This window comes from Amblyomma mixtum, chromosome 7 (assembly GCF_055824585.1).
Source record: "Amblyomma mixtum isolate Tamu chromosome 7, ASM5582458v1, whole genome shotgun sequence".
Lineage (NCBI taxonomy): Eukaryota > Metazoa > Arthropoda > Arachnida > Ixodida > Ixodidae > Amblyomma > Amblyomma mixtum.
Genome location: NC_143018.1, coordinates 47,954,299 through 47,977,167, shown reverse-complemented (window position 1 = coordinate 47,977,167; position 22,869 = coordinate 47,954,299). Strand labels below are relative to the sequence as shown.

The following is a 22,869-nucleotide window of genomic DNA, read 5'->3' as shown; positions in this document are numbered from 1 at the left end:
GCGCGAAAGTGTCAACGCAGAACCAACTCGCCGAGACCATCACGTTGCGGTATTGCTGACAGTCGGACGACATGTGTCATTAGAGAGATATAGCATATCGTTACCATGTTTACGTTACCGTTTACCGGGCTCGGTTACCGTTTACCGGGCTCGGCTGGCGACATCTGCGCATGCGCGCCCATTACCGGGCCGGTAACACTTTACGGAAACTCTTCAGCGTTGCGGAGAGAGTTAGCGTTCACTTGTAAACAAACATGGCGGCGCCCTGCTCGCCCGCTTAGGAATAAATGCATGTCACCGCTGGATTCTTTGATGCGACAGCTCACTCAAATGGTAGCGGTTCGCTTTTATTTCGCATACTCTCACCACTACGTCGAGGTTTAAGTGACAACTAGCCCATGTTGTTGAGATAACTCTGTGATTTTCGAGCACTTAAGCCTAACTATCCGCCTCGCAAATTTTCCTTCCTCCAAGCGCGTAGCCAAGGAAGCAGCAACACTGTAGCTTTTGTGACAGCTTTAACATTTTTCTCTCTATTTTCATAGTTTTCTTCCTGGAAAAACAAAAACATTCTGGTAGTGCTTGTCATATTCACCACTAAATTCAGAAAAAAAAAAGTTTCTCCAGTCCAGAGTTCAAGTGCTTTGACTTACTGTCACCAGATGGCGCCACTATGTTTACATCCAAGTCGTGCAACCAAACATCCAAAGAAGCGACGCTGCGCGCGGCAAACAGGTGTTGTATACCTGCGTCTTTTACAGCATTCGCAACTCAGTAAGCGCAGCGTACACAAGCTTAGTGCGTTCTGTGTAGTAAACTTGTCTACTGGTCAGGGTACTTTTGAAGCCACTGAGCCGGCCGTTAGCAGAAAAGTAGTGAGCACGTCTTTATATACAGAGAAAAAGATGATTTAAGAGCATGTAGCACCTCACTGCAAAGAAATGCTTTCAATGCATGCGTATTTCTGTTTGTAATTAATGCTGGGGCTTCTACCATCATCATCATTCGTTTTCGCCTTACGGTAACTTGTTACGGGAGAGGCCGGAGAGACGGCATGCTAAAATGTCTTCTAGCGTGCGCAGCGCTAACCGGAAACTCCGGCGTCCGGTAACACGGTGAACGGTAACGTAAACACGGTAACGATATGCTATAACTCTCTATTCAGTGCGGACTACCGTCACCACCAGAGGAATTCGAGTACTTCCCGCCACGTGTTTGCGTAACGTGAATGCCAAGTTGGTATACCTTGTTTACGTGGAGGTAGCGTTGGGCAACTCTTGTAGAAAATGCCATCTAGGCTGATCGGTGTAATTCGTAAAAAGGTGATGTCCCTCGAAGACAAATTCCGTAGGAAGCAGTATTAAGGCGTCTAGCCTATTACTTTAGTGTGGCAATATTTTGTGCAGTCGTCAGCACGTTTGTCGAGAACACTCGAAAGGCGAGCTTCTGGCTGCATGCACGACGCCTACCGATAACGCCTGGTATGAGATATCCTCCATTAGACCATGCGGCGCCACACACTGACGACACTGCCTTGCGCTTAATCGCCGCGCCGCACCGAAGTCGCGATCGCAAACGACCACCGGCGAAGGCGCTGTAGGCCGCGAAACCAAAGACGAGAAAACACGTCTCGTGTCGCGCTCCTGAGGAATATTTTGCGAGATGTGTTATCGCGGCTTTGGTCCCAGTGGCCTGCAGCTAGTGCCTTCATCGGTGATTGTTGGCAATCGTGGCAGCGGTGCGGCGATAAAGCAGAAAGAGGTGTCGTCAGTGTGTGGCGCCGCATGCTCTAATGGAGGCTATTTCAAACCAGGCGTTATCGGTAGGCCGCGCGTGGCCATTCAAGCGCTCTAGACAGACGCACTGAGAAGTGTATAAGCACTGGGACTGAGACTTAGTCAGCGCCGTCCAGACTAGCTGTGCGTCTCGGGCTGCTGAAATACACCGCTGTCACCTGAACACTGCGTCGGTGTTTCACTTGTGGGGACGCCTTCGTCCCCTGCGTTCGCTTTCCCTCAACGCACCCCACTGTTGTTAGCTGCCCCCGAAAAGCACTCCTCTCGGTTCGGTTACTGTAACTAACAAGGGAGGGCGCTCGCGTCGCAGCGACACCAGCGCCACGGATGGCGTTTTGCTGCGCGCTCGCGGGGAGCGACGGGGTCTCTTCTCTCTGGGATCGGGAAGCGAGCAGACGTTTCGCTCGCAGCTTTGCTCTTCGTCGACGGGCGCCTCTCGGTCGGAACTTACTCCCGCCGAGCCCGTCCCGCTCGACCTCGGAGTTCCCTTTGCCCTACCGTGGGCGGACGTTCGCTCGTAGCCGTGCTGGTGAGTCGGACTTCCTCGATTCCTCAGTGTATTTTGTTGCTAGCTGGCGTTATTGTTGCTATAGCAATAAATGCCTTGTTTGTGTCAGCCATTGTGTCGTTCCTTTGTTACCGTAGAGCACGGCCCGCCGTGGTCGGCGTGCGCTCAGTAGCGTACGCGACCACGGGGTGGGGTCCGCGCGGTTTTGAACTGAGTCAGCCGCGCTTAAACGGGGAATACGCATTTATCTCCCCCATTTTAACCCCACATCTGGCAGCCCAACGTGGGGCCTGCTCTTGGAACATTGGACGACAGTCTGTTCGGTTCGAGGAACGCTCTTTGTCCGGACTTGACAAGTGCTAGGCCTAGAGTGAATTTCGATCGCTAGGACCTGCGGCATGCTTTCTTGAGTGCGAGGTGTATTGCGCTGCAGCATGTTTGAACTTTTCGACATGCTCAGCATGTTTTTTTTTTGTGAAGTTTTCTTCCTGGAGTTTCTTCAAGAACCACTTGGTCCGCATCGAGGGAGCGCGAGGCCTAGCGCCCGCGGAGTTGCCGAGCCCGAAGCGAGTGAGTACGGAAGCCGCGTGGGTGGTCCGAGTTTTCTGTATATATTTTCTCGCTGTCTCTTTTTCGACTCTGGGAGCCGGGTGGCCTGGGGCCACGGGTGCCGTAACGAGCTCGCTGGTATTGCAGCTCGGCACCGGGCGTTCCGACACCGTCCGATACGGTGGGCGCCGATCACTCAGCAGCTGCTTCGTGCAGTGAGCGGGGAGGACCACCCCACAACGCTGATGTCTCCTCGCGGCTGCGCGCACGAAACCCGTTTCGGGTCCTCCTTTTGTTGGGGGTCATCGACCGCCACTATGGTAGTGAGGCCTAAGGCTATTCATAGCTGCCTGCACCTTGTCAAAAGTGACACGACCACCGGACCGTGGTGTTGAGAGGGGGGCGCACTTTGCTGCCCCACCCGTTTTTTTTAACCTCGCATGAACCGAGCATTCTCGTTCAACTCAAGAAAGGGCTTTGTTCACTCGAACTTTGCATTGCACAGCCGCCCGACACGTTTTGCTAGCGAGTTGAGCATTGAGCCACCAGGCCCTTGTGTACACCGTTTCCCCTCCCGTGACCTACGTTAAAGGCATGCGGAGTGTGTTTCGGAAATTTTACAGATCTGGAGCCACTGCGGCTTGCTGTCCTGTGCACATCGTCTCGCTGCCGCCTGCTGCGACGGAGCGGCCTGTATCCTGTTCGCCGCATCCATCCGGGGCAGCCGTGGCGAGACCAGACAGCAGCCACGTCTGGCTGCTGTTGCCCTGGCGACTACTGCGGAATCTTGGACTGCAGTGGTCAACCGGCCCTCCTCTTCGCGGGCCTGCGGGCACGTAGTCCGCGGGCCATGCGAGTCGTCCCAGCGGAGACCTTCACGCCGCCTTCGGAATACCGCGGAAGACTGCGTGCACTCTGTCGGCGTGACCTCCGCTGCACGACCTGCCTCAAGTGCATGAAGACCAGGAGACTCCTCCATAGCATGTAACTTGCAGGCGCGTGGGTCTATTTAAGGTTGGGGGGATGTGGGGACGCCTTCGTCCCCTGCGTTCGCTTTCCCTCAACGCACCCCACTGTTGTTAGCTGCCCCCGAAAAGCACTCCTCTCGGTTCGGTTACTGTAACTAACAAGGGAGGGCGCTCGCGTCGCAGCGACACCAGCGCCACGGATGGCGTTTTGCTGCGCGCTCGCGGGGAGCGACGGGGTCTCTTCTCTCTGGGATCGGGAAGCGAGCAGACGTTTCGCTCGCAGCTTCGCTCTTCGTCGACGGGCGCCTCTCGGTCGGAACTTACTCCCGCCGAGCCCGTCCCGCTCGACCTCGGAGTTCCCTTTGCCCTACCGTGGGCGGACGTTCGCTCGTAGCCGTGCTGGTGAGTCGGACTTCCTCGATTCCTCAGTGTATTTTGTTGCTAGCTGGCGTTATTGTTGCTATAGAAATAAATGCCTTGTTTGTGTCAGCCATTGTGTCGTTCCTTTGTTACCGTAGAGCACGGCCCGCCGTGGTCGGCGTGCGCTCAGTAGCGTACGCGACCACGGGGTGGGGTCCGCGCGGTTTTGAACTGAGTCAGCCGCGCTTAAACGGGGAATACGCATTTATCTCCCCCATTTTAACCTCACACACTTTATATATTCATTTATTCCAATACCATAGCATTCATCTTTACAGATATGTGAAGAACATTGCGTTATCCACAAAACCCTACAATAAAAGCAGACAGCTCATGCGCACGCGAAACGTGCACTGCCTTCGATGTCGCCGAGTAACTGTGACCGCGCACCACAACGCCCAAGCCGCGGGTGTTGCCGTCGGCGTGCTTATCGTCACCACCTGTGGGTCGCCGCTGCTTCCTTTGCTCCCGCACTGGCCATCTCGGAGCGACATACAAGTGTACTGTATCGGTTGTAGTCAAGCGTATAATGGAATCTCCATTTATACCACCAATGCGCGTGCGCGCAATGCTATGCCTGCTCTGGCGGGCGCCGCCGAGCTGCGTCACCTTCAAATAACCGATAGCACCGTGGCGACCACGGCTCACCCTTTCTTCATAAATGCACACTCTCTCCCTCTGTCCCTCGACTACCTCGACGCTTTGCCGTTCCTCGCATTCGCAGTTGCTGCAGTTGTCGCTCACGGCTGAGTTGGTGAACTTCGCAATCAACGCCTTTTCGTTCTGCACGCTCCGTGAGAGTATAGAGTTACTGGTTGCCGCTTTTCGCACTTGGCGGCTGCATCTACGGTTGTCGCTCCACACACTGCAGCATTGTGGGCGTTCGCGAACGACAAGGACATCGCGATGGCTGGCACAAAGTATACTTTAACTGGATTCGACGGCTACCCCGAGCGCCCACGCGTCGTTTTCGTCCAGCCGCTACCCAGCACCCGAGTCTGCGGCGTCTGCGGTGTGGTGCCCAGCCGCACCCTGTTGATGCCCTGCGGTCACGTTTTGTGCCAGGTGTGCAAGGATCTGATTCCGGAGGAAGGCGGGAAGTGCCCCTTGGACGGCATGGAGTTCGCAGAGGGCGACGTTGTCCCTGTAACCTTCAATAAGTCTTAATTGGAGCAGCACCGCGTCTTCTGTGTCGCCGGTGGAGAGCAGTGCAGCTTCGCCGCTCGGTTAAGCGACCTGAAGGACCTCCTGATTAACTGTGACAGCGACAAGGTGAGATGTGCCGTATGCCAACAATCAGTTTTTCGCAACGTTGCGGTTGAGCACTACAGGCAGTGCTCTGCTGAGACTGTGAGCCCCACGGCAATCTCCAGTGCCGTCGAAGAGCTTGGCGACTTGAAGAAGGATTTGGAAGGCATTCTGGAGCGTGCCTCGAGCGAGACTTTAGTCAAGGATGCTGTCGTGAATGGTGTACGCTCTTTAATGGAGCGTGTTGCCAGCCTTCGGAGTCAGTTTGCATTCACACCGGGTCCCTGCCGCCCAGTTTCCAAACATGGCAACTTCATTGCGGCCTGCGTCTTTTCCGATGTATACGACGGAAACGAAGCGCTGGCAGGAAAATATAAAAGCAATCACGAGCTATCAAGTGAGATCTGTACAGTCGCTGGCTACACATTCAGGCTGGGGTGCCGGTTCCATTACGATGACGATTGTTATGTAACCCTCTCTATCAGGATTTGTGAAGGCGCTTGGGATTTGTTCGTGGAATGGCCGTTCTCTAAGAAGGTGACGCTGATATTGACTCATCCCGAGAGTATGGACAAGGACAAGAGGCTGCCGGTGGTCATGAGCGACTTCTCGGCCACTATGAAACCAGTACCTGGATCTCCGAATAAATCCGGTGATGCGGAGAAATTCTTGTGGAGGGATGTCGAGCGGCAAAAGTTTATCGCCAACAAAGGGATCTACGTGAACGTCGAGTTTGAATAACGCACATTCCTTGACTTTGTTTTTATTTTACTGGTTTCTCCTTCGAGAACCGTGTTGTGCCAGAGGTGTGAAACTTCGAAACACCCTCAGTTCCCAGGCAGTTTCCTCACGAATTCGGGAAACGAACATGCCCCGTAAAAGTCGTCCTCACTAATACGAAATAACTCGCTGTTATCATTTAATTCTCAAGTGTGCACTACTGCTCCGATGACCATTTTTTTTTCTTACTTGTCACGCGACAAAATTTGCTTCTGTAGTTGTGTTCAAACAAAATAAACACCTATATTCGTTCCTTTTCACTCTCACCGGCCTTTCTGTTGCTTGGATCATCATTCGTATCGCCATCAACGTTCGACGCGGCAGGTTTCCGCAACTGTGACTCGAAGATTAAATAGGTCCGAGTGGCCACATCACACATTTTAAACCTTTTCAGGTCATGCGCTGCCCACTCTGTGGTCTTTGAACGGCCTCTGAGCAAAATGCACACGTCATTCGCATTTGCACAGCACGCCATTCTCGACTTGATGCAAGGTGAGTAAAAGGCAACGTCATTATTAACCCGAAAGGGTTATATGGCTCGTCGGACACGGGGACCGGTGTCTGTGTTTATGAGCAGTAGTGGTCCCAAATATTCTTCCGAAGGTGCGGGAAATCGAACCCAGGACTTCCACATCACGAGGCGAACAGGCAACCTATAGGTTACAGAACAGCGTTGCGTGTCGGCGAACAAGTATATTCGTCGCCTTACGACCGTATGCTAATGAGTGGGCGTGTTAGTAGAAAGGAGAAGCAAATAAAAAGAAATATATATTTCAAAAACAATGCTTTTCCCTTTAAAGCACTTAGTGCCCTCTGTGATTTGTCAGTACGGTGTTTACTCCACTGCAATTCCAGTTTTTATTTTCAATTTGGCCTTGAATTCGCATGCACGGTAATCCGAGAGCGGACACCTAGTGTTCGCTCTGCGCAGCCAACGCATATATAGGGTCAAAGGCCCAGCATAAAATGCGTATAACGGCCCCCGCTGTAAAATGATGAGTTTTGTTTCAGACTACTGTGGTATTTTTTACACTTGTGGCTAAATTTCTTGACGTTACCCGCATATAGGCCCCCTGCGCATCTAACTCCAGCGCGACGCGCGCGCCACTGGCGGCGGCGCGGGCGTCCCTGTCAGGAAGACGGGGGCAGTCCGACAGCTCCCGCTGCGTTGCGCGCGCTGTCGCGAAGCAGTTGTGCGCCTCCTTTCCGAGCACAAAGGCTCATAACAACAGCAGGACACATTGCAGTGTTGTAGGATGCCTTAATACTTATATAAATTCGCCTCGGACAAGGTTTTATAAATTTCCGACGCGACATTGGGAGACGGCCCACACTTCGCCACGGGCAACACGCGCGAGCGGTTTCTGGTCAAACAATGGTCGAACCCGTGCGGAAGACGCTTACTTGACTCATGCATTACCTCCTATACAGGATTTTGACTCATGGCAAATTCAGCAGACTCGGAGGATTGCTGATGGCTCTCTGGGAACCCTTCCCTCTTCTTGCACCCACGATTCCCGGTCATTGACTTGGCTGTCAACAATATGTGGGCTTAAAAACTCGCCCGCAGTCGCACCTTAGGAAGGCGCCCAAATTCTACGCTGCAAAGAATCGTTTACTTTAGTTCCAGGTTTGCGCAGAATTCTTTCTGATTTCCACTGCGCCTTGTCGTCCAGCGTATTTTTCGACAGTAAAGGACCGTTTCCAGGGGCAACGGCAACATGCTTCTGATAAATCTTTGCCTCCACGTCTGAACGACTGGGTGATAATTTAGTACAATAACCATATATCCTAATGTTGAAGAGTCAGGGCACTTAAATGCGTAGAAATTAAACAAACCTTGCAATGAAATTCCTTTTTTTTTTTTTTGAGCACAAGCTTTCTGCAAGAATTCTGCGTGAAATAGCCGGGATACTCCTTTTTTGCAGAATCCCAGTCAAAAAGTATTGTTTTGCGCAGGAGTTCCAGTGCGCACAGGCGCTTCGCCGCAGCTTGCGTTCTCTTCTGCTTGCAAAAGCTCGTTCATTGGGCATCTCATATCACCAAAATACTGACGCACGTGTTATAGCGATAATATCCTGGCAGTTGCTGAAAAAAGAGAAAATATGAGTGGCAGATTACGCAGTGGGCACATCATTTCAAGGCGTAGTTTGGACAGGGTATTCCACATCGAACACCGAAGGTGCGGCAAACGAGAATGTTACGAAGTCAGGTTTGCGCCGTTCGCTCAGAAACTGGAGTTTTCTAATTACCTTGAATGTTATGCCGACTGGCCGTCTTTAACAGTTCAGGGTAAGCCTTTCTAAATGCAGGAACACCCCAGGCTTGCGGGTGGCTCGTTTTGGAGAGCGTTTCACACCGTTCCAAAAAACACGGTAACGGCAGCAGCGTGTTTACATTTGCCTGCCTTGCAACTGCAGCTCGCGGCTACAAGCTGTCTACTGGAAGATAGCTACATTAAAAAAAAATGAGTGCGAGTGCAGCGCTGACAGGAATTAGATAGAAATATTTCTTAGCGTTAATTTGATCGTTTTCGGCGGCGCAGTGATGCTTGTCTGCGCAAATGCACCGGGCTGCTACTTCGCTCCCGTGGCACGACACCGCCTCTTTCACATTGTGTACATGGCCTGCTTCAAAAAGCATCATTCCATTCATGACGTTTGCTCCTCGAAAGAATTTTTCAGCCTCATGAATCAATAGGTGGAAATCCTGCCTCTACGAAAAGCAGGAGCCACTAGCAGACGCCATCCCTTCGAAGTCGCGGGGCGAGCCTTCCTGAGAGGGACGAGGAACTGACCGCGCCGGGGAGCTGAACGCAGACTCGACGGTGGCGGGTGCAGGGTGCCTATACCTGTGGACGAGTGAGCCAACTCCGGCATAACTTTGCCGTAAGCCAATTTTGTTAGTTTTACAGAAAGAAAAAAAAAGATTACACGACGGTTGCCACTGTTTACCGCAATACTCGGCGACAGCTGCTAAGGCATATTCATTTCGCGCTACATTGCGGGAAATAATTTGAGAGCGATATGCATATGCATACCCAACAATTCTTGAGAAAAGCATTTTAGAGTAGGAAACCGTTGATGAACGAAATTTTTTCATATAATGTAAGAATTCACTATAGCAGTCAGTACATCCGCAGATCACCCGACGGTAGTCTTGAAATTTTTTCTATTAACGTTTTCACTATCTACAAAAGCGTTCCCAATTATTTTTCTATGGCAGTCTTCACTTCTCGATGCGATCGATGGAAGCACTTTAAAAGAACGATTTTGCTACACAACACAAGAATGGACCATTCATTACCTTCAATGTTTCCGTAAGAGTACCTTGCAATTTTTCAGTTTTCTAAATTTTCGTCCGAGAGAGTTGGACATGGTAAAGTTATAGAGCTCTCCATTTCGTTTCTCACAAGTCTGAGGCGGGTAATGCAAGACCGGTGTGTTCCGCGTAACGCGAATTCTGACTAGAGCAAGCTGAGGCCGTACCATAACAGCCATAGCCAGCTAGAGTTCACCGCACGCCCCGACTTTCTCTCCGAAGGAGGGAAAGCGCAGTTTATTGACAGCACAAGTGTTTATTACGCAGTAAGCTTTATCGCAAAACACTGCACTAACGCTCAGACGTCAACACAGTCCGTACCCCTGCAGGAGTATATTTGTGCGGGGCCCGCTGCTGGATCGAACAAGTTCCGCGCTCCATTTTGCGAGCGAACTCTGTTTCGAGCGGGGGTGTGCAGAGACCTTCTCTCCATAAAGAGAAAGGGCGTCGCACACAGGACGCCCCTGGTATCCGGACTCTGCGAGTGTTTTAGTTGAGTGAAAACTGAATATGGAAAGAGTGTTGGCCGGGCCTGGCCCCAGGAAGCCAGGGCCGCCCCTGAGGCGCCAGACCCCCTCCCCGCCCCCCTGCACCACCAGAGCACCGGTCACGTGTGCAGCATGCAGTCTTGACCTTGTCGCCCTCGTTTTCACTGCGCGGAGCGGAAGAGAACAGCGCCGATTGAAGGAGGGACCGTATATATAAGGCACTTCTGGCTTCGTAGGCTGCTTGTCGGGCGGCAGGCGTCTCTCTCCGTTCGCAACCGCTCACATAACGGCGCTCCGTGCCGTGCGCCGGAGCTAGGATGCCGCTTCTAACCGCTGCGTTCAGCCGGACCTCACCAAGGGTGCAGAACACAGTACAGTCGCGATCAATTTGAAGGTGATCGCGCGAGCATCGACCGGCGGGCCTTTCAATCTGCATAGCGGCCGATATCAGAGCTGCGACGATAAAGATGGCGTTGCCTTCTTTCCCTTGTAGGCCCTTTCGAGATACAACCGTCACCCCTATGATTACCTCGCCACCTTTTTTCTGTGTTTGTTTTCTTTCATGACAATCATGTGTCCGCGTGGTTTCCTCATATCGTGGCCGATAATGAATGAGTTTGAAGGTTATCTCACGAAGGGTGGCGAATCTTTAAGACGGATCTTCGCGTGGCACATTTTTAACACACCGTCTGGTCTAACGGTATACACAAGATTGCGACACATGCGTATCTCTCTGCTAACGCGTAAAAAAAGAAAACGAAATTTGCGACTTGCTAGATGGGAGTAACAGCAGCTCAAGGAACAGCGAAAAGAAAGAGGGAAGCTACTCTTATGTTCCCCTCGCCACGGAAGGTGATGACGTAACGTGGCGCTGCTCCTTGTCTCGGTCGCCGCTGGAGCCATAACCTTCATATTGATCGCCACTGTACAAACACACGCGCACGACACAAAGCACAAAACAGCTGGAGTGGAGGCGTCCGGCTGTTCATCGTCCAAGGTAGCACACGCAGAGCGTTCGGTCATTGAAAGTAACTACCTGGCGGAGAACAGGCGGCAAGTCAAGCCCGTCTGTTCGAGGAATGCACAGAGGCTCACCACTGTTCGCTCACGGGTGCGCGCGGCCCTGCGGCCACAATAGCGTAGTATGAGCATCTGGAAGAATGAATGCCCCGCGCCCTGTAAGCCGCAAGCGTGTCGCGACGGGCATCAGCGAACACGGTGCAGCGAAGGAGGAAGTGCTCTAGAGTTTCTGCCGCACCGCATCCAAAACACACAGCACTCGTCGCGAACCCCTGACGCACGCGTCGTTCCCCGGGCCACACGCATCCAATACGATAGCTAAGGATCATTGCGCGCTGCACCCGCGTGAGTGGGCGACAGCCGGTGATGTGAAAAATGCGCTCACCTCCTGCGATGCGGGGATCGGGGTGCTGCCGACGGAGATGATCCTGGATGACCGCACGCACGTCCTCCAGCGCAAGAGGAAGGTTGCTGGGAGGCAGCTGATTTGCGGTGGTCGCGAGTTCGTCAGCTTCCTCGTTGCGGCGATGCCGCAGTGACCGGGCACCCACTGCGCGCGCACGGCGCATCCGAGCTGCGCAAGCTGCGCGATGCCCGATCGGAATTCGCGCACTGGTGGGGTGCCACGGCCGTTGGTCGGCAGCCGGCTGAGGGCGGCGCGGGAGTCACGCAGCACAGCACACTTGGGCGGCGGAGGGACGATGGTGAGCAGCAGGTCCAGGCCAAGCTGGATCCCCATCAGCTACGCCGTGGTGGAAGAGCCTACTTAGCGACCGAGGCCGCGCTTTTTGTCCGATTTTGTCTCAGCCAGGGCAACATAATTAATCGAATTACTACCTCCGCCTAAGTTCCGCACAGCAACGGCCTCGCCAAGCGATTTAACCGCGCCCGCAGGGACGTTGGAGAGAAGACCCGCGCTCGGAACAGAGTTCGCGCGCAAAATGGAGCGCGGAACTTGTTCGGTCTAGCAGCGGGCCGCGCACTATATGTACTCCCTCAGGGGTATGGACCGTGCTGATGTCTGAGCGTTAGTGCAGTGTTTTGCAATAAAGCTTACTGCGTAATGAACACTTGTGCTGTCAATAAGCTGCGCTTTCCTTCCTTCGGATCGAAAGTCCGGGCGTGCGGTGAACTCTAGCTGGTTATGGCTGTTATGGTACGGTCTCAGCTTGCACTAGTCAGAATTCGCGTTAGGTGGGCGAAGCCAACTTACCACCACCAATTGTACGCCACCCGGAACACACCGGTCTTGCATTACCCGCCTCAGACTTGAGCGCGCTTAAATCGCTTGGCGAGGCCGTTGCTGTGCGGAACTTAGGCGGAGGTAGTAATTCGATTAATTATGTTGCCCTGGCTGAGACAAAATCGGACAAAAAGCGCGGCCTAGGTCGCTAAGTAGGCTCTTCCACCACGGCGTAGCTGATGGGGATCCAGCTTGGCCTGGACCTGCTGCTCACCATCGTCCCTCCGCCGCCCAAGTGTGCTGTGCTGCGTGACTCCCGCGCCGCCCTCAGTCACGTCTAACCACTAGAATTGGGATCTCGTCCTTCCTTATGTGACTTAAGCGTACAACACCGCTACATAGTGCACTACTGCCTTCTCTCCTTTGGAAGCATGCGAACCGACCGATCGATGAGTTAAACGGGAGAATTGAATCTCGTGAGATCGCCATCTTCGACCAGGCTCCTCCTCACTATCACTATATTGCACCCGATGTCTCTAAGCACTCGAACCCTTTGGTTACCGATCGCACGGGTGACCACAGGAAGCATCTCACTTATAGTTACAGCCTTATCAGTCAGACCGGCGGAAACAGCGGGAACCTTAGCCCCATTTTTTTTTAATTCAATGTATCCATCCTGGATACATACTGATGCTAATTATTCAGCGGCGTATTTTCGCTTCGTCGTACCCCTCTGCCAACACTTGCAGCTAGTATGAATTGTTCCCCTGCACTTGAAACTTTTCGGAGGTCGTCTATTGCACTCCATTCTGCCAACGCCGCAGCTTTCGGGTCGGTGGCCGAGGCGTCAGCAAATGAAACATTTCTGCATTTCCTGATCGTTCGGCTTCACAGCCGACTTGCTCCCGTCTTTCATTTCTACCATTTGTTCAGAGCTGGCTCTAACTGACGGCTCCCTCTTTGGCGCTGGCCGTTTTGTAAAATTCGCCCATGCCTGAACGTCCACGTACTGCTCCGCTCTTTCTACCATTTCTTCAAGGGCAGGGTCCTTTTTCTCTTTAAGAAATATTTCCAGCGGTGCCACGCAGCTTGAAAGGAACTGGTGCTTAACCGTCAGCTCAAGCAAAGCCGTGCTGGAAAGCTCTACCCACCGCTCGAGGAAATTCCTGAGTCGAGTCACAAACTGGGAGTAAGTTTCTCCATTCATGGGCGATGCCCCCTTAAACTTCTCTTTGAATCCTTCTTCTGCCAATCCAAATCGCATCTTCGGAGCTTTAACTTGTCGTAGATCGTACAATCAGGCGCGGACATTCGACTAAAAAAATGGCTGAGGCTTAACTTGGTTAAGCCTGGAGAATGCGAAGCATCATCCTGTCGCATAATTTGGTTTGGTTTGGTTTATGGAGTTTAACGTCCCAAAGCGACTGAGGCTATGAGAGACGCCGAAGTGAAGGGCTCCGGAAATTTCGACCACCTGGGGTTCTTTAACGTGCACTGACATCGCACAGTACACGGGCCTCTAGAATTTCTCCTCCAAAGAAATTCTAGCCGCCGCGGCCGGGATCGAACCCGCGTCTTTTGGGTCAGCAGCCCAGCACCATAACCGCTGAGCCACCGCGCACAATTTGGAGGCGCACAACCACAGCGACGGCGTGAGGTGGGCTCCCGTTTCTCCTCGGTCGTGACGTCATCGTGTCACGTGGAGTGACGTCATTTATCACGTGATTTGGAGGCGCATAACCACGGTGAAGGGCTGAAGTGGTAGCTAAAGTAGTATACTTCGCATAAAACGCTCAGAGCTTCGCCGCTGAAACACAGACTCAGATAAGTGGACCCTTGGTCCCGTGGCCAAGCTTAGCTCTCTGTCACGAGCTCAAAACGCCTGAAATAGGCATCGAGGTCATCGCGCTGTTCATTGAAAACAGGCATAACTTTGTGCGGGTTCACTTTGTTTCCTTGCACCGCCCCCCTCTCTTCCGACCGGAACCCGGAGTCCGTTTCAGAGGCACTTGCGGGTTCCCGCCTCAACAACTACGCCTCCTTTTCCTTTTCAAGCAAAGCCATTCTTATTTTGGATTTTTCTCTTTGCCCCGCCTCTTCAACTCCTCATCTCTCATACGATCTTCGCGTTCGCCTTCTTCCTTGCCCCAAGTGCGTTCTGCATTTCTCTCTCTTCGGCGCCTAGCCCGCTCCTGTTCAAACCACGGGAACAGTTCTTTACCTTCGAAGCCGAAGCTTCTTCCCTGCTCGACCAGTTTGTCAAACTCGGCCTCTGCCATCGTGCTCAGGAAACAGCGGACACCTAACCACCAGCACGACCCTCTCCTGAGTTCCTTCGGAGCCTCAGCCCCGACACGCGGCTGACCAGTCCTGTCGTCGCGGACGACAATTATTGTCAGTCAACCAGTATCGGTTCTAAAAGGGGAACGGAGCCCCCCATCCCAGAAAAAAGCCTTTGCACATTTTCCCGAACGTCTGTTTTGGGGCTTTCATAGGGCGAGACGTAAATTTTGACGTAGAACTGGAACACTTTTTCGTCTTCGATGCCTCAAGTAGTCCCCTGCTTTGTACGTTCACCCTGTTAGTGGTTGTCTTATCTCACGCAATTCCACGTCCTAGACGTTGGTAGTTAAAGACCTTTGCATCGGGCGAGAGAGTTGTTGAGAAGCCTCCTCTCTGGACTGTCGGAAACCGGTTCCGCCGCCGCTTCCACCGTGCTAGCGAGGGGTGCTCACGACAGTCCAGTGAACAATATGGCAGCGCCCAGGGAGCCCTTATTGCAAAGGTGTATACGTGCACATTTTGTAGTGATTGTCGACGTATCGTGTTCGTGCCGCACCCGCACTGTTGGCTTGCCATGCCGCTGACGCGGCGGCCACGGCGACAGCGGTGCCGTTCACCTGCGGATGTGGTGGCCAGCAACCTCGTCGGGGGAAACGGAGCCACCCATTCATGTCTTTATCCCACCATGGGACACAGCAACGCCAGCGAGGGGATCATCCCTTTTTGGCTTGACCATATATTGCAGAAATGTTTTCTAAAAGCTTGCCGATTTGTATGAAAAAACTTTATGGGCCAAAACAATCAAGCAGGGGCAATAGTGTGAAATGTGTTTCGTGATTTGCAGCACATGCCAATGCCACAAAAATGGGCCATAGGTGCTGGGTGATGAAGGCTAAGAAACACAAGAGGGGCCAGGCTATGATGAGGCAGGAAGCTATCTGCACAGCATGCACTAGATATGCCTACACAACCTGATTCCTCTCACATAGTTTTGCTTAATGCAAATTTCACAGAACTTAATCATAGCGTACTGTGGGGTGAACCGGTGGCAAGTTGGCATATCGAAACTATGCTAAGGGACGACGACAGAGCAAGAATTGCTACCCTGTGTATCGTCCTCATTATCATTATTCGTAGCGTAGCTTTACCAGCTCCACAGGGCTCATTTTGCAGTCTGCAAGTAATCATGTCTGTAGCAAGCAGTCACAAACAAATGAAGATTGGTTTGGTTTGGTTTTGTGGGGTTTAACGTCCCAAAGCGACTAAGGCTATGAGAGACGCCGTAGTGAAGGGCTCCGGAAATTTCGACCACCTGGGGTTCTTTAACGTGCACTGACATCGCACAGTACACGGGCCTCTAGAATTTCTCCTCCAAAGAAATTCTAGCCGCTGCGGCCGGGATCGAACCCGCGTCTTTTGGGCCAGCAGCCGAGCACCATAGCCACTGAGCCACCGCGGCGGCAAACAAATGAAGGTAGCAGATAGACATATGCAAGTGCATCGACGAGATCTTCCCAAAGCTTCGAGAATGTCTTTTTAAGCAAACTGCTGCGGCTGACCCAGGAAGCGCTGCTGAATAACCACTTACACCAATAAAGCCGATTTCGCGAGCAGCTCTGCAACAATAGCATTGCGAACACATCCAGTTTCGTACCACTGATCTCCAGATCGAAAACGACCGTCAGCAAAATCAACAACAAACACTGCCGTTGCCCAAGAGGTGCTTCAAGACCACTGCATTTTCTGATTGCAGTGGAAACCAAAATCCCACTTAAACGGAATACTGCCAAGCATTTGTCAATGTTGACTTAACACTGGTAAGCAAAAACAAAAAAAAGCAATAACAAATGTTTTCTCAATATTTTTTTTTCTTGTTTTTCATCAAAACTCGTTATGCCCAACTTGATCTGTGGACAGTTTTGATTACATAATACTTTTTTTTCTGCGCTACATCAGTTGAAATGCACCTGATAAACAGACTAATGAGTTCGCACATATTGGAGATTTGTACACCGTCAACCATCCATGATTTAAAAGCAGCAGTGATTCTTGTTTGTAATCGCGTAATGCCATCTTGTTACAACCTGAACCGAAATGGCTACAGGAAGTGTTCAGACACCCATTCATCACGCCGATATATTTATTGCAGGAAAATGTGCGCTCAGCCGGCAGGAAATAAAAAGAAATGACGCTCCCGAAGATACATTTGCACTGCACCAATGTTTTCACACAGGTTACAAAGTTCCTCCGGCGAGTCGTAACCCAAGCACCCATCATCACAAAATTTATTGAATGGAGCACCAAGGCGCAGAAGGATGGCGACATCGCTGTTGTCGCCGCAGAAAACAGTCGGACGGCCGTGCAGCCAAGCTCGCGTTACGTCGCACACACGGCAATTCTCAAGCACAGTGCAAACACGAATCGCGATCAAAATGGTAATGAATGCGTAGCAAAAACAACGTCATGTGCACGCTTCCGTCGCGATCACTGCAACCATCGCAACGAATGCGACTAGATGCACAACGCCACGTTCATTTCAGCATTCGGAAAGCACGGCGTGCGTAGTGAGCTCTCGCAGGTGCACATTTCACTGCCTTGACGAAAAACCACCCGCTCCGATCGCTATCACTTTCACTGCGCGGACACTGGTCACTGTGCTAGGCAGCTCATGCACGCACAGAAGTTCACCGTGAGCAGCTGTTACTCGCCGCTGTGCGTGATGATCCTTGCAGGAATTAGGAACGCTTGCAACCACCGCAAACAGCTCCATATAAACACTTCGTGACACCGCCAACGCGTAGGTCCTGCGTCGGTTTGAAGAGGCGCTCCGTCAAATCCATCAGCGTCGATGATTACAGAATTCAACTCGGGGAAACTGCCGCTCGCCGCTGCTGCACGCGGAGAAGTTCGCAGTCGCTCTGAACACTCGTAATATCAACACGTGGTCCATTTAATATGCTTCGCGGCATAGCTGCCACCACTACAGCCACGACCTATGCCTCGATCCCCAGCTCAGTCGACGGACGGCCATCTTGCCCCGGCAGAAGCGGAGGCAGACGTCACGTAAAAAGCAGCCAATCGCTGCAATGCGGTCGCCAGGCGGATCCGCTCATCCGCCCGAAAGTTGAAGTTGACCAACTTTCCACCCGCCCGCCGGACGGCGCGGATGCCTATTGTCTGGTCGAGCGGTCCGCCAGTCCGCCTACCTGGCGGATCTGCCCGAAAGCGATCGTACAACGGCCGTTAGGGCCGTTTCACATGCTGCGACTAGAACGACAATAGTCGCCCTAGTCGGCGACGCCGCAGTGCGATTTTCGAGCCGTGCTTTCACATGCAACGCGTACCCAGCGAATTCGGTCGGAGGGACAAGCAACGATGCTCGATGTTCGCATAGGCAACCCACGATTAAACGCGACAGAAACGCTGCAGGGAATGCGTTGGTGATGTTATGACCAGCGTGTTTTAGATGCAAGGCAACATTTCGTATGTTTTGATTGGAATAAACAGTTTTGCTTACGCTGCGGGAACAGCTCCCACGTGACCCCACGCTGAGTCGACGCGTGACGTGACGTCACGCGCCGTCTCGGCGCTGCCCAATGGTCAGTCGCAGAGCGAACACACCGACGCTGCTGCGACTGAATTCCAACCGGACGAAACTTGGCCGCAGGCCGCCTGCGGCAAGACCGACGGCCCTCCCCAGTCGCAGACCTACATAATTCGAAGCGTCGCAGGCGAGAACCATTTGTACGCAACTCAGTACACACCGGTGTTGCATTACCCGCCTCGGCCTTGCGAAACTAACGGAAAGCTCTATAACTTTACCATGTCCAACACTCTCGGACAAAAACGAAGAAAATTTAAAAATTGTAAGGTACTCTTATGAAAACATTGAAGGTAATGGTCTATTATTCTCATATGTAGCAAAATCTTTCTTTTAAAGTGCTTCCATCGATCGCATCGAGTAGTGAAGACTGCGATAGAAAACCAATTGGGAACGCTTTTGTAGATAGTGAAAACGTTAACAGAAAAAAGTTCCAAGACTGCCGTCGGGTGATCTGCGTATATACTGACTGCTGTACTGAATTCTTACATTATATGAAAAAATTTCGTTCGTCAACGGTTTCCCACAGTAAAAATCTTTTCTCATGTATTTTTGGGTGTGTATATGCATGTTGCCCTCGAATTATTTACCGCAATATATCGCGAAATATACCATAGCAGGTATCGCCGAATACCGCCGTAAACAGTGGTAACCATCGTGTATGCTTTTTTTAAGCATGAATTGCTTTTAGCTCCCGTTGTCGGCAGTGTGGTGACGTCACGCCGAGACCGAGAGCCAACATCCGGACACTGATTTCCGCTCATTCGGGCACTGAAACGAGAGCATCCGGCCACCGTACGAGATTTAACGAGACTATCTAAGCCCTCCTAGGACCGGCATACAAGCGCCGGTAGTTTCGCGCCGAACGAGTGGTGGCGTTCCTCCCTTCCTTTACGGTGCGGTTCGGATGCCCACCGATACGGCCGAGAATTACTGCGCCATTTCCTTTTCTCAAAAAGCGTTGCGTTCAAAGGGCAAGGCATCGCGCCGAATGGGCGGTGGCGTTCCGTGCACTGCCTGGCAGCGCTCCTAAATGCGAAACTTAAGCGTCATTAATCAGCGGTTAATTAGTATTTAGTCATTAGTCAGTAATTAGTCACTAATTATTAATTTCTCATTACTTTGTTATCAGTTATGTGTGACGTAATCTAGCGATGACGTCACCAGTGTCACATAGGCAAAGTGGTGCGGAATGCGCTTTCGCCTCTACGCACTTTACACAGTTTCGAACGCGCTGCATATACATTCTTGTCAGGCCTGCGTCTCGTCGTGTCCGCGTACGCTTCGTGTTATGCCCGTAAACATTTCATGCTTACTCTGCTCTCGGTTACAGGAGAGGCAGAGATTTTTTTTTCTTTCTGAAAATGTAACAAAATTGGGTTACAGCAAAGTAATGTCTCAGTTGGCTCGCTCGTCCACGGGTATATGCGGGTAACGTCGAGAAAGATAGCCGCAAGTGTAAAAAATGCCGCGATGACTGGAAACGAAACATCACATCATTATACGCGTTGTACGCGGCTTATCCTGAGCCTTTCACCCTATATACGCACTGGCTGCTCAGGCCCCACACTAGATTTCGGTTCTCATAGTAACGCGCACGCGTATTGGAGGTCACCTTTGAATAACGTTTAATAGTAGTAGTAGTAGTAAAAGACTTTTATTCGACCAAAATTTATAGGCCGAGCATTTCGACCGCCTGGGCGACCAGAAGCCGCTGTTCTTCCCTTCAGCGCCAAGCCAGTCGAGCCAGGTGGTGATGGATAGAGGCAATGGGACGTTTAATAACAGTCGGGTACACACGGTACTGGCAAATTACGGAGTGCATGATGTGCTATAAAGGATAAAGCATTGATTTTCTCGTTTACATTTCTTTTATTTCTCCTTTCTAATGACACACGGACGTAAGGCAATGGATATATTTGATTGACCTTTGTTCGCCAAGAAGCGACGCTGTTAGTGTAGCCAATAGGTTGCGTGCTCGCCTCCTGTAGGTCCAGGGTTCGATTCCTCGCTCCTGCGGAAGAAATTTGCTCTTTCTTTGATACCACAGTGGCGTCTCTGCGATTTCTGGGACCACTGCGGATAGAAAACGCCGACGCTGATTTTCGTGCCCGATAAGCCATATCACACTTTCGCGTTAACACTGACGTTACCATGCACTCACCTCGCCTCAAGGTGAGGATGGCGTGCTGTGCAAAGCCAGCAGCATTTCGCTCAAAGGCCGTTCAAAGACCACAGAATGGGCAGCGCATGAGGCGGTCGACGCAAACGAGTGGAAATGAAAAGGTCTAACAGTTGTGATGTGGCCACTGGGAGCAATTTAATCTTCGAGGCACATCTGCGGGAAATCTGCTCCTTCGGACGTTGACACAAGCAATACAAAGGCCGGTGAATGAGCACGAAGATAGGTGTTTATTTTGTTCGAACAAAACCACGGAGGCAACAGTTTTTCGCGTGACAAGCGCGGAAAAAAATACTCGGCACAGCAGTAGTGCACACTTGACAACAAAATTATAACAGTTATTTCGTATTAGCAGGGATTACATTTATAGGGCATGCTGGTTCCCCGAAATCTTGAAGAAACTACATGGGAACTGAGGACGTTAAGAAGTTTCACACCACTGGCACGACATGGTACTCGACGGGGAAACCAGTGCTGTAAACGCAACACAAAATCAAGGAATGAAATTTTGGGGGAAGGTACGCACGGTGCGAGTTATTGAAACTCGACGTTCACGTAGAGCGCTTTGTTGGCGATAAACCCTTGCTCTTCGATATCCCACCACTTGATTGGTGTCGGTGAAGTGTAGCAATTCTTACATCCAGATTGTGGTTTCTTAAGCACAGGTATGCATATGCTTGGACACATTGGACGCTCATGTGGGCACATCTTCACCGGCAGCCTCTTGTCCTTGTGCATATCCACAGGATGAGTCAATATCAGCGTGATCTTCTTAGAGAACGGCCATTCTACGAACAAATCCCAAGCGCCTTCACAAATGCGGACAGAGAGACTTACACTAAGACCGTAACTGATACTGTAAGAGAACTGGCACCTCAGTCTGAAAGTGTAGCCAGCGACTGTACAGATCTCGCTTGATAGTTCGTGAGTGGTTCCATTTTTTTTTGCAAGTGGATCGTTTCTGCCGTATACATCGGAAAAGACGCAGGTCGCAATGAAGTTGCCACGTTCGGAAACTGGGCGGTAGGGACCCGGTGTGAATGCGGCTTTCTTCCTAGCTGAAAGCAGCGAGCCGCACTGGTCCCCGCTAGCCTCTGTCTGTATGGTCGCAAACAGACTCTCAAGACTGGCAACGCGCTCTATTAAAGAGTTTACACCATTCACAAAAGCATTCTTGTCTAAAGTCTCGCTCGAGGCACCCTCCAGAATGCCTCCCAAATCCTCCGTCATGCCGCCAAGCTGCACGACGGCACTGGAGATTGCCGTGCGGCTCACATTCTTTCGCGGAGGAGTCTCAGCAGAGCACTGCCTGTAGTGTTCAACCGCAACGTTGCGATCAACTGATTGTTGGCACACGGCACATCTCACCTTGTCGCTGCGACAGTTAATCAGGTGGTCCTTCAGGTCGCATAACCGACCGGCGAAGCTGCACTGCTCTCCACCGGCAACACAGAAGACGCGGTTCTGCTCCAAGTAAGACTGCTTGAAGATTACAGCGACAATGTCGGCCTCTGCGAACTCTATGCCGTCCAAGGCGCACTTCCCGCCTTCCTTCGGAATCTGAACCTTGCACACCTGGCACAAAACGTGACCGCAGGGCAGCAACAGGGAGCGGCTGGGCACCACACCGCAGACGCCGCACACTCGGGTGCGGGGTAGCGGCTGGACGAAAACGACGCTTTGGCGTTCGGGGTAGCCGTCGAATCCAGTTAGAGTATATTCCGTGGCAGCCATCGCGATGTCCTTGTCGTTCGCGAACGACCACAATGCTGCAGAGTGTGGAGCGACAACCGTAGATGCAGCCGCCAAGTCCGAAAAGCGGCAACCAGTAACTCTATACTCTCACGGAGCGTGCAGAACGAAAAGGCGTCGATTGCGAAGTTCACCAACTCAGCCGTGAGCGACAACTGCAGCAACTGCGAATGCGAGGAACGGCAATGCGTCCAGGTAGTCTAGGGACAGAGGGAGAGAGTGGGCATTTATGAAGAAAGGGTGAGCCGTGCTCGCCACTGTGCTATCGGTTATTTGAAGGTGACGCAGCTCGGCGGCGCCCGCCAGAGCAAGCAGAGCATCACGCGCACGCGCATTGGTGGTATAAATGGAGATTCCATTATACGCTTGACTACAACCGATACAGTACACTTGTATGTCGCTCCAAGATGGCCAGTGCGGGAGCAAAGGAAGCAGCGGCGACCCGGAGGTGGTGACGATAAGCACGCCGATGGCAACACCCGCGGCTTGGGCGTTGTGGTGCGCGGTCACAGTTACTCGGCGACATCGAAGGCAGTGCACGTTTCGCGTGCGCATGAGCTGGCTGCTTTTATTGTAGGGTTTTGTGATAACGCAATGTTCTTCACATATGTGTAAAGATGATTGCTATGGCATTCGAATAAATGAATAAATATATAAAGTGAAACACCGACGCAGTTTTCAGGCGACCGCGGTGTGAATTCCGCAGCCCGAGACGCACAGCTAGTCGGGACGGCGCCGACTAAGTCTCAGCACCAGTGCTTGCAGAGTGT

At 51.9% G+C, this 22,869-nt stretch overlaps 1 protein-coding gene and 1 pseudogene across 1 annotated transcript; one reads left to right on the top strand and one right to left on the bottom strand.

Moving 5' to 3' along the window:
• Positions 1-5,147: 5,147 nt before the first annotated feature.
• Positions 5,148-6,535, top strand: LOC149335967 (uncharacterized; annotated as a pseudogene).
• A 13,976-nt stretch (positions 6,536-20,511) lies between these two features.
• Positions 20,512-22,247, bottom strand: LOC149335966 (uncharacterized). The gene has a single exon (XM_089554610.1). It carries the CDS (start codon positions 22,079-22,081, stop codon positions 20,882-20,884), a length of 1,200 nt encoding a protein of 399 aa, XP_089410736.1. The 5' UTR covers positions 22,082-22,247; the 3' UTR covers positions 20,512-20,881.
• Positions 22,248-22,869: the final 622 nt, after the last annotated feature.

What these genes read in the sequence shown, in the direction of transcription:
- LOC149335966 (XM_089554610.1), bottom strand. Translation starts at nt 22,081, where the DNA reads ATGGCTGCCACGGAATATACTCTAACTGGATTCGACGGCTACCCCGAA.